General features: G+C 39.3%; 1 protein-coding gene across 1 annotated transcript in view; it reads right to left on the reverse strand.

The window, feature by feature from the left end:
- Positions 1–578: 578 nt before the first annotated feature.
- TMCC3 (transmembrane and coiled-coil domain family 3) overlaps positions 579–21,583 on the reverse strand; it is a 115,593-nt gene continuing 94,588 nt past the window's right edge. Inside the window, exons 2-4 of the mRNA XM_074226599.1 lie at positions 17,374–18,269; positions 14,581–14,716; positions 579–1,700 (exon numbers count right to left, since the gene is read on the reverse strand). Of these exons, the coding sequence (XP_074082700.1) occupies positions 1,398–1,700; positions 14,581–14,716; positions 17,374–18,269 (1,335 nt within the window). The 3' untranslated portion in view covers positions 579–1,397. The remainder of the gene's footprint in view (positions 1,701–14,580; positions 14,717–17,373; positions 18,270–21,583) is intronic.

Genomic DNA, 21,583 nt, shown 5'->3' on the forward strand with positions numbered 1-21,583 from the left:
ACCAAAAAATACAAAAATGAACAGCTCTTCATATTAACACACATATACACATTCCTTCACACTTGAAGGAAGGTATGTTTTGAATAACATGGAGTCAAGTCGAAAATGTTTACTTCTACAACCTTTCCATTTTCTTCCTTTTGAAGAACCCTGTGTAAAGAAAGCAGTTTTTCTCCTTATTCAGAGGTTGAAAAATTTCCTGCAAGTTGAAACTTTTTAGAAAGCTTTAACTTCAGTACCATTTTCCATAAGAGACAGATGGAGTTTCTAGTTCTAATGTTCTTGTAAGTTATTCCTTTTCTAATATGGTGGGGGGATTTCATTATCCACTTGAATCACCTTTCACTCAACTACCTGCCTTATATATAGCCAGGCATGATACCTTGCTCTCTTTATAGTTGAACAAGAAGTCACATTGCTTTCTATAGCAATATATTATTCCTATGTTCACATATGTTTTGAGATTTCCCACCGAGGAAAAACAGAGTGGGGAACCACATCTTCCTGAAAGGCTGGCTGTCACATAGAAACAGGCCAGGCACTTCTTGAAGGACCCCTCCCTCCCCCCCTCCCCCCAAATACGAATGACTTTCAGACCAATTGCTAATCATAGGAGCCACATAGAATTATTTGGCACATTCTAGAGTAAAAATAAATCTCTAGACAGTTACAATAAAGTCAAGTGGAATGATTAGATCCATTCATAAATCCTACCATTTTATATTTTCCGGGACATTAAAACCCCAAGATTGGGCTATTAGTGTGTTAAAAGTCTTTTCAAGGTTGCCATAATAATTCTAGGGAATCACTGTGGACATGGGGGCCCTAACTGTAAACTAGCTAGGTAGATTGGGTACTTTTACAGAAAAGAATCTTTTGATGTTCTTAGCCCCTATACCCATTTCTTTCACCGAATGAAACCTATTAATTTCTCCGGGAGGCAGATCATTGAAGAAAAGGTATGCCAAAGACACCCAATTTCAAAAGATAGATTATGAAATCCATTTTTACCCTCCTGAAATTTCCCATGCACCGAATCTTCCTGACCCAGCCCTAAAACTTAAATAAAAACAAAATAATTAAATTAAAAAAACATAAAACAAAACAACCTGACACTCCCTTCTTAGGCTGTGCTGGTTTTGCAGAATGGAAATCTGTTCCAATTAAGGCAGCAAGTAGTGAGGGGTGAATCTGAAAAGAGACAGGCTAACTATGGACAGTGAGGAAGTAGTCAGCTACTATCGAGTTAGAGAATTGCAATTATTTACAGATTACAGCTCAAGTCCTCTTGAAGCTGTCATCCAGTGTACATGACAACTCCTTTTAAAAATTTGGTAGTTAGGATATGTGGAAAAGGTTTCCTATCTCGAAAGAATGCAAAGCCAGAATGAGAAGATTCATCTCGGTATTATTATCCTCTCAATAGCACACAGAATATGGTCCCAGTTTTTACAAAATATCGCCAGAAGCGTGACCGCAAAGAAGGTGCCGAGGATGTGGAAACGGCTCTTCATCATGGGGGCAACAAACTTGGCAATGGTGGACACGCACACGAGGATGACCGTCATGAAGGCCAGGAGCACGTTGATACACTTGCCCAGGAGGACTTTGGCATTCACAGTGTCAGCCTGGAGCACTTGTTGCTCTTGTTGATGAAGCTCCAGCTTGGAGATACGGGTCTGGCAAGACTCCAGGGCTTCCTGGGGGGGTGGAGGAAGAAGAGGGACACACAAGATTCAGGATGGCTTAAATTGGTGATTAAGGACAGGAAGACTCATCTTCCCAAGTTCAAATCCACCCTCAGTCACATGCTAGTTGTCACTTCACCTTATGTGTTGCAGTTTCCTCATGACCTATAGAAGGAAACGACAAAACCACTCCAATATCTTTGTCAAGAAAACCCCAAATGGGGCTACAGAGAATAGGACACAACTGGAAAAAACTGAACAAAACTTAGGAGGTATAAAATGATGAGTGTTGGCTTGACCATATCTAAGTTCATTTCTATGTATAGGCTTCCTTGCGCTCATTCACTCAGTCTCAGTCTATAAAATAAGAGTGGTGGATCTAATGACCTCTATGATCTTTCCTGTCTCTAAATCTATAATTCTATGTTTTATGAGCCTTTAACCAATCTTGGTTCCAGAAGTGAGAAGCTTTGGTAAAACGTAGGGGATGAATGTTACAAAATCCCAATAGTTTGCTTTTCTGTGTTGTAAGGAATGGTCCCAGATGGTGATAGAGATAGTTGTCATAGGAAAGTGACTATAGTGTAAAAAAAATTAATAAAACAAAAAATTCTCCTATTAAAAAAGATTCAGTTTTGGGTATAATCCTCTTTGTATATAATTTATTTGTATGCTGTCTCTTCCATTAGATTGTAAACTCCTTGAGGGCAAGGACTGTCTTTTGCCTTTTTTTCATCTCCAATGTTTAACACAATGCCTAGCATTATTGATTATTTGTTGATTGTAAAATACAGATTTTTTTAAAAAAATCTACTATTAAGGTTTCAAGGCATCTACCCTATGAGTTTCCAAATGGAAAGAAAAATTTTAAAGCTTCAACAGAATGCATCTATCATTCACACATTTTAACAATGTTAATTTAGCAGAAGACAGAAAGAAAATTTTAAAAAGAAATTCAAGATTTTTGCTCATTTTGTCCAATAAGCTCAAATGAGATATATATATGAGAAGATTGCAATTTTTTTAATCCTAAGTATGCAACATAAACACGAGGGGTAATTATTATTACTAATTTAAAGAACAATCATAATAATATTTAGTATTCATGGAGAGCTTTCAAGTTAGAAAAACACTTTACAAATATTTTTATTGTAAACGCACAATTACCCTGCGAGATAGATGCTATCATTTCCCCCATTTTATAGAGAAGGAAACGGTGCAGTCAGAGGTAAAGTGATTTGGCCAGGGTCACACAGTCAAGGAGTGTCCGAGGTGGGATTTGAACTCAAGTCTTCTAGATTCCAGGTCTAGTGTTCTACTCCTGGTCACCTTGCTTGGACTAAGAGGATCTACCTAGGACTCAGGATTTAATCAAGGAAGCATGGGTGTTCAAATCCTGCCTCAGATACTAGCTAAGGGACCTTGGGCAATCTCAGTCTAATCTCTATCTTAAAAAAAAAAAATCAAAGTGTTAGTGATGATATTTGTTTTCCACATTATAGTCATCACCTTCCCTTCTGCCAAAACATACACATACTCTCTCTCTCTCTCTCTCTCTCTCTCTCTCTCTCTCTCTCTCTCTCTCTCTCTCACCACCATCACCACCACCTCCAACAAAAATAAACACAACCACCCTGGGACGAAGGAGCTATTATTTTATCCATTTTACAGATGAGGAAACTGAGAAAGACAGTTCTCCCTTATTCTTGGTCTCTATCTCTCTTACACACATACACACATACACACATACACACACACACACATACACACACAAACACACACACACACACACACACACACACACACACACACACACACACACAGAGACAATTAGCAAGTATGATGCTTCCCTATTCCTGCCTCTCCAAGATAAGGAAGAAAGTGCATTTTTAGTTTTCTTTATTTTACAAATGAGGAAACTGAAGCTCAGAGAGATTGATTCTGAAAATAATAAAATAATTCCAAGACCTCACCAATGTGCCCTTAAACAGACAAAAAAATCTCATGAGCAGGTAGTGTCCAAGTGGACACGGTTGAGCCTTCTTGAGTTAGGAAGATGTGAACTTACTAGCTATATGATTCTTAGCAAGTCACTTAACCTTGTTTGCCTCAGTTTCCTCATCTGGAAAATGACTGGAGAAGGAAATGGCAAATCACTCCAGTATCTTTGCCAAGAAAATCCAAATGGGGTCATGAAGAGTTGGGTGCACCTGAAAAAAACTGAATAACAACATCAAAGCCCATGGAGTGTGTTGTGTATCCAGATATTACAGAGGACTACGGTGATGGTAAACCTGAAATCCTTAACAGAGGTGAACATGGAGTAAAAGCAAAAGACTTAAGAGGCTGAGGAAGGCCTCTGACTTATTATTCATTCAACAAACATTCATTTCCCTATGCATTAACCCAGTAACTCTTTGAGGATAGGGATCATATTTTTGCCCTAATGTTCAGTCCTAGACAGTTAGGACCCTATAAATGCTGCCTGATTGATAAACCTGCAGTGATGTCCGATGCCTTCTGATATTGCCTGGCCTGGTTATTTATATGCATTTGCTTAAGTCTTTTTTTTTTATTTTAAAAAAAGAGAGAGATGGTTGACAGCTCCAACATTCATTATAATTTTTCATTAAGTACATTGGAGACCAAGGAATGGAGTTAATTCGTTGCCATGGTAACTCCTGTTTCACTAGATGCTTAAAGTTAGTGTGTCTTCATTCGCATACAAAGAATACAACAAGGGTATTTTCCTATAAATGCTATAAAATTATTGTAAGAGAAATTAAGAGTCCCTAGAAGAGTCCCCAGCTTTGGACCTCAGGTGGCCTTGATCCTAACCAGGTCACAGAAACCAGGAAAAACAGAAGAGCTTTGTCTTTTGAGGCAGCTGGGGGGCGGGGGGGAGCACTGACCCTGGAGTCAGAAAGACCTGGGTTCAAATCCTTCCTTAGATAAAACTAACTGTGAGACCCAGGGTAAGTCACTGAACCTTTCTCTTGGACTCAGTTTCCTTCATCTTAAAACAGGGAGTAATGAAATCGGGTTAATAGTAGCAGAGTTTATTTTGAGAAGCAAATGAGATAATGTTTGTCCTTTGCAAACCTTAAAGGACAATGAAGTGCTATTATCATCATTGTCATCATCATCATCATCATCATCATCATCATCATCATCATTGTCATCATCTCTAAAGCTTATTCACCTCTTGTTTACCAGAGCTCGATCAGCTTCTAAAATCCAGGTCAAATTTAGACATAACAATGATAGTATGACTATGACTTAGAGCCAACATTTGTTCTTTTATCATGACCTCAGAGGTTACAGGTGTCTTGAATAAGGTCAGGAAGCTGTAAACAATGGCATGAGGATTACAATCCTGATTCAGACTCTCTGCCAGGCCACAATAACCTCACTAATCGAGGTCAAATAATTTTACAATGGCATTGTGGGGGAAAGAACACTGACTCTGGACTTAGAGGACCCGAGTTCTAGTTTTCTCTCTTCAATACTTGCCGTTCAATTCACTAAATTTCTCTGGGATCCAGTTTATCTGTAAAATAGGGAATTGAACTAGCTAGCTTTTAAGGATTCTCCCCTCTCTAGATCTACGGTCTTATGCATTTGGAATTAGGAAACCTAGGTTCAAATTTCACCATAGACACCAACTCTAATGATGGGGAAGGGGAAAGGAACAAGCATGACTATGTCCTAAGTGCTTTACAGCTATTATCTCATTTGATCCTTATCCTATTACCCTCATCTTATAGTTTTGAGGAAACTGAGGCAGATAGACATTAAATAACTTGCCCAGGGTCTCATAACTAGCCTTCTTTTCTATGGCTAGATTTGAATTCAGGCCTTACTCACTCCAGACTATTCTTCTGTGACATCTAGCTAACTCCAAGCACTCTAGGATTCAGTTTCTTCACCTGTAAAATAAGGGAGTTGGAGTAGGTTATCCTTAAAATCCCTTTAAGCAGTCAAATCTGTGAGCCTATGAACTTCAGAATCTCAGCTGCCTCCTCATCTGTTAAAGAAGGGCAATAAAACAGGCTGTCTCTCTCTCTGCAAAGCTTAGAGGGCAATGGATCTGTGAATTAGTATTATTTCTTTACAATACTTTCAGGTGCTTTGGAATGGAGAGTTCAGAATAAATCTCTATATTCCCTGAAATACCCTATTTTTAGCCTGGAGGGTGAACTTTACCCTCAGTCTAAAGTAATGAACCACCCAGGGTATATTTATATTTTGCATAGCCAAAGGCTAAGGACTAAAGAAAAGTTGAGACTCAGAAGCCACACCATGACTAAGACTTTGCTGAGTAAGACCCCTGACAGCTTCACTACCCACCAATATGACAAAACCACACGCTTAGTCATTTCCTTGGCAGGGTTTTTTTTCTCCTATTGTAGTTCAAAAGGGAATCAGGAATAAAAGCTTAAATTAAATTTTCTGAATCCCTGATGACTTTCCCCCTTCTTTGCTTTTCACCTTCTCCCAAAATGAGTTCTAAGTAATAAAAAAAAAAGAAAGAAAGAATAAATCTAAGCAACAACAAAAGTCTGCCACAGCAACCCAACTGGCCTCCACCTTTTGAAACAAAATGACATCAAACTGGACTCTTATAATTTACCTGCAAAAATGCAGATGATGATGCTGACCAGGGTAATGGAAACAGCATTCCAAGCTAAGAGCAGGCTCAGAAATAGCCCATAATTTGTCTACTGACCTGGCCTCTCAGACTTGGGAGGTCCGTGCTTCCCACCTTCTCTGTAATTGTTCAAAGTTCTGAAGTTCTAGAATTATCTATCAGCTAGACAGCCGGACCACCTGAGCTCACACATTCAGTTTGTGGAAAACCACCACTCTGGATATTTCATGTTCTCTAGACTCTTAGAACAATGGCCTCTGAATTGGGCCTCCCCACTTCAGAAAGTCTTTTCCAATTCATCCTAACCCGTCCTTCACGCCTTTCCACTGTGTCCCCAGTGCTTGGAATTCTGCCTCCCCATTGCACCTCATAGAGCTCTTGGCTTGCTTCAAGCTCCATCTTCTTTCTACATGAAACCATTCCCCATTCCTCCCCTAAACTAGTGTACAGGCTCTTCACTGGGGCTCTGGGAACTTAAAAATGCACATTGTGATGACTATATTTCAACATAATCAATCTTTTTGGCTTAACTATTTCATTTTATGCTTTTAATAACATGATTCTGAGAAAAGTCTATAGATTTCACCAGGCTGCCATGACTAAAAGGGTTTAGAGTCCTACATGGACAACTTATTTCACCCCACTTCCCTCCATCATTTTGTATTTACCTATCTTTTTATATGTTGTTTTAAGGAGTATTTATTTTTTTTCTTTGTACCCCCGCATGTTAAACACTTTGTTATTGTCGTTGTTTACACATAACCCTGTAGCTCCATTTGGGGTTTTCTTGCACAGATACTGCAATGATTTGCCATTTCCTTCTCTAGTTCATTTTACAGATGAAGAAACTGAGGCAAACAGGATTAAATGACTTGCCCAGGGTCACATACTCAACTGAAGAAAATGAGTCTTCCTAACTCCAGGCCCAGCACTCTATCCACGGTGCCACCTAGCTGCCTAGCCCTAGTTTATAGATGAGAAAACAGAGGCAGACAGAGATTAAGTGATTTACCCAGGAGGGCAGCTAGCACTGGCCTTGGAATCAGGAGGATGGCAGTTTGAATCCAACCTCTAACACTTAGTAGTTGTATGACCTTGGGCAAGTCACTTAACCCTGATGGCCTCACATCTCAGGGCCATCTCCAGTCATCCTGATTCTTATCTGGACCCAGATGGCTCTGGAGGAGAAAGTGAGGCTGGTGATTTAGCATAGCCCCCCACCCCCTTACTCAAATCCAATTCATGTGCTTGTCATGCATCACCTCCCTGATGTCGTGGTCTTTTTTGAAATGAATCTATGATTAGATTACCCAGGGTCCTCAAGTAGTAAGTGTCTGAGGCTGGATTTGAATTCAAGTCCTATTGACTACAGGTCGAGTACTCTAACCACTGGGCTACCTAACTGCACAGTAAATACTTTAGTCAATGTAATGAGATGTCCAGTCCCCAAACTGTGAGTGAACTATGAAGTAAAATAAGGCAGTGTGGGATAAGAAAGTCCCAGTTTGGAGAAGGCCTTGAACTCAAAGTGCCTAAGACATATACAGAATTAGGAACTGACAAATGCAAGAGGAACTTAGAATGGTTTAGGCAAAGTATATTTTCCAATTACATTTTTACAAATACTTATATAATTTACAGATACTAAATATTTATAAATGGAATATTTACACAGTAAACAGAGAAAGGTAATGACTCCCCTTTGCTTCCCCCGATTTGGCTTACTGCCTAAAATCAGGGTTCAGAATCCTTGGAACTGGTGCTCAAGTGGAAAAGAGCTGAGGGAGAAAAGAATGTGGTTAGAGAGTTAGCCTTGAAGCCAGGAAGACTTAAGTTCAAATCCTGTTATTGAACCACAGTGATTGTGAGACTTTAGTCATGCCACTTAATTTTTTAGTTTTCCTTGGAACCAGATTAAAAGCGATGGGGGGGGGGGGGGCGGCATCCAGGTGGCACCCTGGAGTCAGGAGGATCGGAGTTCACATCTGGCCTAAGAAAATTAATAATTACCTAGCTGTGTGACCTTGGGCAAGTCATTTAACCCCAATGCCTTGCCACCCCCCCAACAAATTTTAAAGAAATGGGAATTTGGACTTTTTTTTAACAAAATAAATAAAAACATGATAAAACACAAATAATGTTATGTGCTGTTTTCTAAGTCAATAGGCACCCACAGGGTTACTGGAGTATATGTCTGGGAGGGGGCACCATTCTATTCCTATTTGATGTTACTGCTCAGGACAATGCTCTAGGCTCTAAATTGCAAAGAAGAGGCAAACCTACATTTAGAATTCTATCACCTGAGAGTTCCTTACACCAATGAAATTATAGGTTGTTAAAAAATAAAATAAAAAAGAAATAGATATCATAAATAGTAGAAATTTCTCATTTTGAACTGAGCAAAGAGGGATTCCAGGATTAGAATTAAGTTTTAAAAAAACTGTTAGAGATTGTCTGGGAGAATGATACACTGGACAGAGAGCTGGACTTGGCATTAGGAAGATCTGGATTCAAATCTTACCCTTGATATTTATTTCTCTGTAACCTTTAACAAGACATGTTCACCTCTCTGGAACTGTTTCCTCACCTGTAAGGTGAGGTGGTAGGGCTAAACTAGATGACCTCGAAGTACCTTTCAAGTTCCATAACTATGATGCGCTGATCTCGGTTCAAACCTGACCTCAGCCATTTTGTTATTTTCATGATTTGATACTTCATTTCCCCAGAAAATTGGGGATGGGTGGGGTAGAGGAATTCACATTATTTGTGAAACAAGGGAGTTGGACTATATCTCTGGAGTCCCTTCCAGCCATAATCTAGCCCAACCTTGTTCAAGCAGACCACAGCCATGTCAGCCCTTCCCCGAAACCATCAGAAGGGCGAACCCCATAGCTTAAAGTCACCCAGAGAGGCAAGAACGAAAGTGAATTGGGGATTGGGGGGGCAGAGGAATGAAAAAAATATGGTGGAAAGAACATTGGTTCCAGAAAAAAGAAGAGTCAGTAGGGCACAGTCTTGGATTTGTGATGAAATACACATTTGATCTTGAGCAAATCTTAACCTATTTTGGCCTCAGTTTCCTAATCTGTAAGATGAGGAGATTGGACTAGAGGATCTGAGGTCTGGCTCTGGATCTTGAATTCTAAGCTCTGTAAAAATAAAAAAAAATTAGGCTAGATGAGCTCTGAAGTCTCCAGCAGTCTTGAGTCCACCAAGCCAAGCAAAAGAGAGATAGAAGACTGTCGTCATTCCCCACAATTGGATGACCTCAGTTAAGCCTGTGATGGAAAGGATAGCATGAAGATAGCAGAAGGGAAGGGTAACGATGCCCCAGGACTGCAGAAGGAATTTGGTGGCTGAAGGCAAAAATGTGACCTACAAAATGTGACTTACTATAACACAGTCACCGACGGCGTCTATCAGAGGGAAGGGTGAGGCTGGCCAAATTTGCTTCCTGAAGGACATCTCCCTAACATTCTCTGGGACCAGCTCCTGATGATGTAGTTATAGTAATAGTAGCAGGAGCAGGAAAAGGATTAATAGCAATAATAGCAGGGGTAGCAATAGTAATAGCAGGAGTAGTACTAAAATGAGCAAGGGTAGTGGTGGAACCATAGCAGCAATAGTAGGAATAATAGGAGCAGGAAGAGTAGAAGTATTTTTTTTAGGTTTTTGCAAGGCAATGGGGTTAAGTGACTTGCCCAAGGCCATACCGCTAGGTCATTATGCAGTGTCTGAGGCTGAATTTGAACTCAGGTCCTCCCGACTCCAGGGCCGGTGCTCCATCCACTGCGCCACCCAGCCGCCCCAATAGTAGTAGTATTAATAAGAATAATGATAATCACAGTAGAAGCAGTAGTAGTAGGAATAATAGGAGCAGGAAGTGTGGGAGCCACAATAGCAGGAAGAGTAGTAGAATTAATAAGAATAGTGGTAGTGACAGTAGCAGAAGTGGGAGGAATAAGAGGAGCACGAAAAGTAGGAATAGTTGCAGGAGCGGTAGTAATAGCAGGAGGAATAGTAAGAATAGTGATAAGAGCGGGATAATAAGTAATAGCTATTACTTACAGAATTCTTTAAGGGTTGCAAAGTGCTTTACAAATATCTCATTTTATCCTCACAACAGCCCTAGAAAGTAGGCAAATGATCCCCACTTTGCAGACAAGGAAACTGAGACAAACAGATTTTAAATGACTTGCCCAGGGTCACACAGTGGGTAAACAGTGTGAGGTAGGGTTTGAAGTCGGGCCTGACACCAGGTCTAGCACTCTACCTGCTGTGATACCTTAGCTACCTGGGTGGAACTGATGCAACCGATGCAGTTTGTAACACTCCATCCAGATGTGATGCACCTTGGTGGAAACAGGGGCATGTTGGTAAATGTTTAATAACTAGCTCTCTGGAAACAGAAGGCATATTTTCAATCTGTTTAACCAGTTTGATCTGTGTTATTAACATTGTCTCCATCATTTTCTTAAGTCTAAACAGTTAACAAAGCAATAAATGAAGCTAATTTATAGTATTTGATAATGCCAAGGTGCTTTCTTTTTTCAGTTTTAAGTGAATACTTTTTTCAAATGAAGATTAAACTCATATTAAATGGCTCAGCGCTAAATTCTGGAATACTTAAGCAAAATTTGGCAAAAGATTCACCCTTTAGATCACTGCCCCAAGAAACGCCCTCCTTTTGTGAGTTATTAAGGGACTGTTCACAGTGAAAATTTAATACTTGATTGGTGTGAAATTGCTCCAGCATACCCCTGGTGTGGAAGCATCAGAAAGATGAGAGAATTTGTCATTATCAAGGAATCACAGGACCAGAAGTGAAAGGCTTCAGAGATCATCTAATCTAAACCTTTCATTTTACAGATGAGGAAATAGGCCCAAGGAAGTTAAATGACTGGATTACATATATATAATAAACAACATGTGGAATTTGAACCCAAGACCTTTCACTCAAAAGACATTGTTCTTTCATGAAATATTGGTTTTTCAAGGAAGGAAAAAAACAAACTCTTCCCTATAAGTCAAAATTTTTAGAATAATAAATTTGTATAATTATAAATCAGAGTGAATACCTCTGGATTTTTTTCCCTTTATTTTAGGAATGTGATTTATTTTTAGACCAATATAAAGCTAGAATGATTCAAAACAAAATTCTCTCTAGTTTTGAGGGTCTCTGCAGGTTGCCTGAACTTTGGCCCTTTGAGAATTCTCCACAGTTCAAAATGTCTACGCTGGAAAGTTTCTTGCCCTGTGATTCTGATGTGAGACCAATCGTACTTGAGCAAAATCCCTACCCTTCTAGAAAATCCATGGTGTCCACCTGCCTTGATTTAGCCCTTGATTTATTGTTGGGACTACCCATCGGAATGGGCAGCCCCAGTGATACAGACCCTTCGTCGTCCAGTTGGCAGGCCTCAGGCGGACCCTTTCCTAGTTCTATGACGCAAGCTGCCGCCCTAGGTATCCCTAGTTTCTCTCACCCCACTCCACCCTCACCTTTACTTCTCCACCCCTAAGTGTCCTAAGCTGTAAGTCTTAACTTGTGAAACTTAAAACACACCCATAATAAAACATAAACAGCTCTTAGCATTCCCAGGTCACTTTAGTTCTTCTGAAAAACAATTTTAAACCCAACCATGAAGGTAGGAAAAATAATCAATTAGTAAACAAGCATTTATTAAGCCCCTACTAGATACTGTGCAGAGATACAAAAACCAAAATCAAATAGTTTGGGATCTCACAGAATTTAGATTCTTTTGGATTTGGGAAGGGTCTCCTTGGAACTAGAAGCATTTTGTCTGGTTTGATTTAGATAAGCTCTAGGGTTTCTTCTGGCCCTAATAGTCTATGATGTACATTAAGATGTGTGTGTGTGTGTGTGTGTGTGTGTGTGTGTGTATTTTTACATACACACACATATGCATAACAAAATGGAAAGAGGGGAGGGGAAGTGTTAAAAACCATTATAAGTTTGGAAGATCTTGAAAGTTATAAAAGAAGTTTGGGTTTTAGTCTGCAAATAATAGGGTAGTACTGAAATTTTGTGAAAAGGGGGTAGGGGATTTGAGGGATCTGGTCCAATGGTGAAAAGGCAAAGGGACCAGTTAGGAGACTGTGACACTTTCCTAAAGGCCAACAAGAAGACTGCATGAAAGGGAGGGGAAATGAGAATATGAAAAATGGGACTGATGCTAGGGCACAAAATCACAGAGCCAGAGATGGAAGCAAAATTCTCTTACGAAATGAGGAATCTGAGGTACAGACCTAGCCAGGGTAATACAGCTGATATATCAAGGGTGACATCTGAATTCAGGTCCCCTTGTCTTCAAGCCTAGCATCCAATGCCATATTCCACACATGAGGTGAAACACATTCAATGAAGAGACCCAGGAAGCAGTTTTGATGTATTTTCTAGAACTTAGGAAAGAGATCAGATGAAGATAGATAGATTTGTCACTTATAGACCCAGAGGTGACTGAAGAAACTGTGGGTTTAGGTGAGACTTCCAAGGGATTCAGTATATAAAGAGAAGAGGGTCAAGAGCACACCTTTGGGGATTTTTACCTTCTGTTAAATGGAGATAAAAGTTTTAAATATATTTCATGGAACCACCAGGTATATACTTTATATTTGTATTCTATATTTGTATTCTAAAGCTATTTCTATTTCTATTCTAAAGTTAAAATATCCTTACAAATAAGCCTTCTTTTTGAAAAGACTGTAATTCTGCATTCAGTCCTCTATTAGGAAACATTATTCTTTAGTCAGCAAGCATTTATTAATTGCCTACTATGTGTCAGACAATGGGGAAGCAAATATAAAAACAAAAACTACTACCTGCCCTCAGAGGTACTGACGGAAGGAAGGATTAGTCTAAATAGGACAATTAATCCAATTCAATCTAATCCAGCAAGTATTAATTAGCTGCTATGTGCCAGAAACTGAGGTCTGACTCTACTCTCTCTCTCTCTCTCTCTCTCTCTCTCTCTCTCTCTCTCTCTCTCACACACACACACACACACACACACACACACACACACACAGAACCTGCCCTCAGAGAGCTTACATCTGAAGAAAGGATTATTCTATTATATTGATTAATCCAACTCAGTCTAACCCAATTAAGTGTTATATTTAATAATTGCCCACTATTTGCTAGGCACTAAGATTACAAAGACAGAAAGGACACTATCTTTTGCCTAAAGAGGCTTACAATTTATATCAACACTTGCTGTGCCCATTACCCACCTAAATCTTATTCATTCTTTATGGCCCAGCTACTGTCCTGCCTTCTCTATGAAACTTTCTCCATTCCTAACTCATCTTACTTTTTCCAAACTATCAGAAAATACTCTCTTTTGAACTGCATCTCTAGTTCCATAGCACGATAACCACAAGACAAGCATTGGTTAATCGTCTACTGTACACCAGGCTGTATTTGGCACTGGAGATACAAAGAGGAAAAAATTGCAAAATGAAATAATCTTTGCTCTCAAGGAAATATTAGGTCTGGCATCATGTGATAAGGATATTTAATGTGTGCCAGTCTTCTCACCAACTACAGAACAGGTTCCTTTGGGGCAAGTATTATGTCATCCCTTCCCCCAAATTAATTCTGTGTAAATTTTGTCTTCCTTGATTGAATGCAAAGGTAGGGACTGGTTCGTTTTTGTATCCTCAATACTTAGAAGAGACCCTAGCATACAATGGGTGCATAAGAAAGACCTGATCCTTCTTTTTTGCAGCTACACTAACTTTGCTGTACACACCATGGATGTTCAATACATATTTGTTTCCCTGACCAAATCAGACAGGTGAATAGCTATGTCTCTAGAAAGAATGAATCTCTACTACTTCCTATTTGATAATGGAGGGAGAAAGTATGTATTGAACAAAGGTAGAGGTTTGAAAATTATGTTCCCATATTTATGCCACTTAGGGTATAAAACAAAATATTCCACTGTCTTCAGGAAAGTTAAAATTATGCCTTTATCTGAGTCAAGGAAGATTTTGTAAGTATCTAGTCAACAGAGCAGAGGTTGGAGTGAAACATATACCTCCCTTCCTCTAGGCAGAAAAGTAGGGGGCTGTGGATACAGAATGCTGCATATCCTGACTGTTTTTCTAAGGAAGGGTTCCATTGTGAGGAAGAAAAGAGGCAATAATTGTGATGACAAAACAAAAGCCATCAATGAAACAATTTTTTAAAAAAAAATGGATTCCTAAGGGTTGTACCTGAATATCTCGAGACCTTTCATAGGCCTGGTAGGCCACTTTCTCTTCTATGCTGGCAAGTTCTTGCTTCAGGTTGGTGGTCTCATGCTGGTGCAGATCCGTCAGGTCATGGAGCTGATCTTCTAATCTCTCATACCTTTTCAAAAAATGTGAAATCAAGCGTGAATATACCTTTTTCGGAAATACCCTCACATTGCTTCTCGGCCTTTTGGCTAAGATCAAGGGTAGGAAATACCTTCACTAAGACATTCAATTCTTCAATAAGTATTCAAAATTTCAATTCAATAAGATATTATATGAAGCCAAATAATAGTCTTTTAAGAATTCCACCTGAAACCACTCCAAGTAATCTAAAAGGATGCTTAGTTTACTCTCTTTTTATCCTCTCCCCAATTATTCTTTTGTACTGATAGAGACAGAAGAATTTAACAAATTTTAACAAATGAAAAGATGAAATGGAAAGGAAGGAGGGAGGTTTAAAAAGCCATCTACAAAAGAGAAACCTCCTTGACCACCAGACCACATTGCTGGTTGACTTATTTCCCTAGCATGGGAGAACCAAGTTTGATTATACAGAACCCAAACTCTGCAGGCTGTAAGGGAATGATTTTTCTGATGTCTTTGTCCTAATCCCATAGATTTTCATTTACACTAGTTCTTGCTTTTTCTTCCTCCTGATTTCCAGTCTCTGCCAGACTCCTCTCACACCACTAAAATCTCATCAGGAAAGGCTCTTTCTGCTCAAATGCCAAGAAGCCATAATGAAGGGAAGAACCGATCTCATAAGCTAATGCATTTTGCTGAGGCCAGTATGAATAGAAGAATGCCTTGGGATGTGTTTCAGGATAATAAAATGGCCACATCCTGCCAGCACCCATCTTGATTTGATGCCTTCCCCTTTCTCTGCCATTTACTAAATGGGAGGTTTCCCTGTCATGCATCATGTGCCATAAAGCCAACTTGTGGTGAATTCCCAATAGTGACAACAACCACCAAGGCCTGATCACTCCCAACCTCAGACTGCTCTCCTGCAAAATGGAGACCATAAACCTTCCCTAGGGTTACTGAGGTTACCTTACAAAAGATAAAGGATATAAAACATTCTGTAAACTTTAAAAATCTGAGTAGAAGTCAGTCATTATGATTATTACTGCTGAATTTGACCTGGGCTTTGGTCTCAAGGACCTTGGAGCCCATTACAAAGTTTTATAATATCCCTGTACAACTGTTTGGAGTTTTAGCCAAGGAGAAATTCAGACTGCTGATCTCAGTATGTGGAAAACATTTAAAGGTCTCACAAATTCTGCTGTCTTTATTTTTTGTTTTGGTCGGGGAGGAAGGACAGTCTCTATGATTTATTTGGTATAAAGAAACCCCAGTGTGATAATTTTTCATCACAGATTATTACTTTAATATTGTATTCTCTTCAGAATACTGAATTCTATCTATTCATCTGTATTCTTAAGAGAGTAGCCTGTGGGCATGAAAAGGAAATGACTTGCCTGGTATCATATGTGAGTAGATTTGTCACAAGGAAAAATTTGAAACTAGGTCTTCCTGATTCCAAAGCTAGATCTGGCATCCATGAGACCATGATGCCCAAAATATCGAGTGTATTTATTTCATACTTTAGATCATCTTGGCATTGATAGGTGGGTGGGGTGTCCTCAGGCTGAAGGAATCATTTCCCCATCTCCCTCAAGACTTTTAGTGGTATCTATCCTACTAAATAACTTTTGAATTGAATTACTTTTATTTATTTTTTAAAAAAATCTTTTGTTGTTATTTAATTTTAAAAACATTTTGTTAGGATTTATATAGAGCTTTAGGTTTGCAAAGTTAGATATTATCTCATTTGATCCTCAACTATCCAGTGAGTCAGGTACTATTATTAAGATCCCCCCCCATTTTATAAATGAGGAAACATTATAAAAAATTTGGTAGGGATTTTGGAGAAGAAGTGAAAGATTATAGGATTATGGATACAGAATCAGATGAGACCTCAAGCTATTTAGCCCACCCTCTCATTTGAGAGAATTATGGGATCATAAGAGTTGAAAAGGTCTGGTGAGCTTACATACTGACCACAGAAGGTATCAAGTCAAATATAACCCATCTTGCCCAAAGTAAGACAGAGAGTCAGTATTAGAAGGAGGATTCAAATCTAGGTCATCTATATCCAAAGTCAGGACTCTTTCCACTGTGGTACCACTGGAGATACATGATCTCATCAGGCTCCCTCTTCCCTGAAATAATGTATGCATAAATTAATGTAAGATTTTTGTCATTTAAGATATATTTTTAATGAAACTAGTTTTATTATTAAATTAAAATTTAATGCATTTTAAATTCAAGAAATTAATATTTAAAATTATTTGAAACATTTTAAAATTAGAATTTAAAATATTTTAAACATTTTTTAAAGCAGGGTTCTGCTAAACTTGGGGCTTAAAATAAATGCATATGCCTTGCAAATTTTAGACACACATCCTATTATGTTTGTACAGAGATAGGTGGTCCCCTTACACACACACACACACACACACACACACACACACACACACACACACTCACACACAAATACACACACACATACCCCCACCTCTCTGTACTGTCACTGTCACAAACTGAGGGACATTCTCAGAGGTGTACCATCTAGAAAAGGACCATTTCCACATATCCATGGAAACCCCATTCGAACATCCTCTAACACAGACAGACCCACTGCTGTCACGGATGCTCTCCATGTGAATCTATTCAGCTAATTCTACATAGAACAGAGAGTGACAATACCTGTATCTTTCTTCTTGCAAGGTCTGAGAAATAAAGCTGTATTCTCTTTTGAACTGACCCTTGAGAGATTCGATGTCATCTGCCAGTTGAGTCTGGGTCTCCTTAATCTCCCGTAGCTCCTCCAAGATCATGGCCAACTTCCCTTGGCTGCTCAGAGTGTTTGACCCACCGGTCCCGAAGGACTGGTTGCCATTACTATCCGCAGAGCCCGATGTGCCACTGGAACATTCGTCGTCACTACCGTATTTTGGCTTGGTCACGATGGTGGCGCTACCCCCATATGGTCTAGAGCTAGCCTCTGGCCTGAACTCTTCCAAGGAGCTCTTCAGGTGGGCAATGTTGTCTGCACTGCCAAATTTATTCCGGATCAGATTAGCAAACTCCCTAGACTTGTTGAAAACAAACACAGGCGGTGTCAGAGAGACCCCCGGCACACCAGACTTCCCACTCTCCATCCCTTGGCCCGCCAGCCGAGATTTATTGTGGCCATCTTTCAGGTTGTCCTTGGCATTGTCCTTGGAGGTACGGGGGGTGCCATTCTGTTCAATCTCCTTCAGCTTCCGATGGTACTGTTCCAGTTTCTTCTGAAGTTGAGCAATGGAGTGGGCTGACTTCTGATTCTTCTTCTCAAACACTTGTTTGATGCGTCCGGCCTGCTGCTTGTCCGCACTGTTCACAAGCTTGAGGTATTCGGCCACATTTCCATCGCGTATTGTCTGTTCAATCCTGATCTGTTCAGTCACCTTGAGAATCTTCTGCTTCAAACTGTCGGCTGTGAGCTTGACCTTGTGAAAGTCCAGGATACCATCTGGAACATCAAAGTTGAGGTTGGTGTCAGATCCCCCACGCCGGATGTTGAGGGGAAGACTCAGGGTGTTCATGTCATGCCTTTCTACCTGAAAGAATCAAAAATAGGATGACTGTCAATAAAAAAAAAAAAATTTATGCTATATAATCAATAAGATACTTTTAAAATAAGTTAATTTATAATATGAAATAAAAATGAAATATTTTAAAAATCTAACTGCTCTTTTTTGTTTCCTTCCTCCCTTCACACTTTAAAGTTACAAAACCCCAGAGAAAATGTGCATAATCTAGGGAAATCAAAGTCGTGGAGTTCCAAATAGGCCACAATAAAGAGCAAAAGAGCTAGAGTTCTTTTCGGGACTGCCCATTTCTTGCCTTCAACAAGGTGTGTTCCCTGAATGAGTCACCGTGTCATCGTCTAGTCAGGCAACAGCTACTGGCCTCGACAGAAGAAAGCCATGAATGAGAATGAGATCACTCTAGTCTGGAGCTTTGCAAGGTACCCAGGTAACTGGGATCTCCGCCTTCTCACCCATGGGGGACCTCTGACACCTATTGATATGAGTCAAACTAAAGAGTCACTTTAAAGGGTGGAGAGAGGAAAGACAAAAAGAATCCATGTGGATTCAAGTTCCCAGGGTCATCAATGCCAAAAGGTTTGTTTTCTATAACAGACTCTGTAAACAGAGTAGTGAAGTAATGTAATGGAATTAGATGAATTAGGCTAATTGAGTAATACAAATACACTTGTCAGTAAGAGAAAACTCAATGGGCATTTCCTATCCAGAGCAACAGGAGTAGCAAGTCATTTATCTCAGACAAGGACTGGATCTTAGGGTCTCAGGCCTTGAGCTGGAAGGGACCTCAGAGGCCAATGTGGCCAACTCTCTTACTTTACAATTGGGGAAACTGGGGCTGAGAGACCTGAAATGATTTACTCCAAGTCATACAGGTAATGAATGTCAGAGGTGGATCGATGGGATACTTCACTTTCTGAGTGCTTGAAGAGTTAAGTCTAAAGGGAAAGACTGAGAATCCCCAAAAGGTATCAGATTACAATGGACAGAAGTGTTAGAATTACTCAGACACAACTTTTCTGGGTCTTAGTTCCTTTGCCTATAAATGAGGACAGTGAATTAGGTGACTTCCAGATCCAAATTTATGGAACTGTAAATCATTAACTATGATGGGGCAATTCAGTCTTTGCAAACTGGGGGTGGAGTCCATAGTTCCTCTCCTGACCATAGTTCTCTGCTAACCACCCTTCTCATGTTTCTCCATTGGCCCTATGCCATGACTTTTCAACCACTCGAACTCCATCACCTGGCTCTGGGATGCTCCCTACCCCCAAAGTCATTCCTTCTTCTCCTGAGTACATCTTCCTCCACCTGTTGCTTCTCAAAGTACTTCAGAGGGTTGTGTAGTGGGAGAGGTGCTAGATATATTTGCAGGTGAAATAGGTTTGACTGTGGCGGGGCACATGATCTCCCTTGTATAATAATGTAATTATTCCTGAATTTACCCTGCATTACCAGAATTCCTTAGTCATTTCTCCAGTAAATTTCAGCATGAGTTTCCAAGGAAAAAAAGACAACAAAATATAAGTCAGATTTTATTTGGAAATAAAAATCAAATTAAGAACTGCTCTCAGACACAGGTTCAAAAAAATCTAAAAAGAGTGAAAATATTTAAATACAATGGATTACCTTTTTTTAAGGGACTGGTCAATGAATGAAACTAGAATTTAAATGTGTCATTATCATAACTATGATGGCTAAAATAGAAATGTGTTTTGCATAACTTCATTTTATATATATATATATATATATATATATATATATATATATATATATTTGATATATTTCTTAACTTCTCCATGGGTAGGAAGAAAGGAAAGAATTTGGAATTTCAAATTTCAAAAATTTATTGTTAAAAATAAGAAAAAGAAAAGTTGTGGGGTGGCTAGGTGGCATAGTGGATAAAGCACCGGCCTTAGAGTCAGGAGTACCTGGGTTCAAATCCAGTCTCAGACACTTAATAATTACCTAGCTGTGTGGCCTTGGGCAAGCCACTTAACCCCATTTGCCTTGCAAAAAAACCTAAAAAAAAATTGTAAGAAAAATTATTCATCCACCATTCAAGTTTCAGGGTTCACCAGGCTTTAATATTCAGTTCTTGGGCAGCTGGGTGGCACAGTGGATAGATCATCAGCCCTGGAGTCAGAAGGACCTGCATTCAAATCCTGCCTCAGACAATTAATAATTACCTAGATGTGTGAACTTGGACAAGACACTTAACCCCATTACCTTGCAAAAAAGAAAAGAAAAGAAAAAGAACAAGGGACAAACTAAAACAACTACAGATACTGTGTTGGGGCTGGGAAGTACAAAGATGGGAAAAAATTCAGTACTTAAAAAAATATTTTAAAGCACCTTAAAACTATTTCATACTGAAGACTACCAGTTTATACACTGGGTCACTGCTGGCTTAGATGACTGAGAAGTTTGGTAATGATCTCTTTTCCCCCATACCATGGATTTTTCCATAAATATGAAGCATAATTCTGGGGTAAGACTGAGGAAGAAGGCAAAAGGAGCAACAAGAAAACAAGTGATGGCCAAAATGGAAATGGAGTCCATATGGGAATGATGAAGCACTTGGGGTGGGGGCAGTGAGGTGGGTAATTGCATAAATCTAATCAAAAAAGCTATAATGATCTTATTATTAAGAATAATGGAATAAAATATAATAATAATATAATGTAAAATAAATAATAGAAAATGAAAGGAAATAAGCATTTATATAGCACAACTTTATGCTAGGCTCATTTTCCAAATATTATCTCATTTCATCTTTTCAATAACCTTACAATGTAGAGGTTATCATTTTAAAGTTGAGGAAACAAAAGAGAAATAGAGGTTAAATGAATGCCCCCGGATCAGAGTAAACTGAAAAATGGAAGCACTATATAAATGTGATCTATGATTGCTGCTAGAGGCAGCTGGTGGTGCAGTGGATAGAGTCCTGGGTGGGCCTGGAATCAGGAAGAAGTGAGTTTCAGTCTGCTGATGAGTTTTCTTAGCACCACACTGAACCTCGGAAAGACCATTATTATCAAAAGTTACTACTATTCTTGAACCGTTAGGTATAGACTTGTCTAGACCCAGATAATTTCTTGAGCTACATAAATCTAGGAAAATGGGTTTTTCCCCAACCCCAAATAACTCAGGAAACTCAATGTATGACTGAAGAATTCCAAAATTCTGAAAGTCCTATATGGCCAAATTTTCTATCATCTACAGCAACCATGATTTAGACCATCCAGCATCTTCCATGCCTCAACTCACATGAGATTTCCTACAGGAAGTCTTACTCATCTTCCCTCATAGTGAAACTTCTCTTC

Source organism: Macrotis lagotis, chromosome 2, assembly GCF_037893015.1.
Source record: "Macrotis lagotis isolate mMagLag1 chromosome 2, bilby.v1.9.chrom.fasta, whole genome shotgun sequence".
Lineage (NCBI taxonomy): Eukaryota > Metazoa > Chordata > Mammalia > Peramelemorphia > Peramelidae > Macrotis > Macrotis lagotis.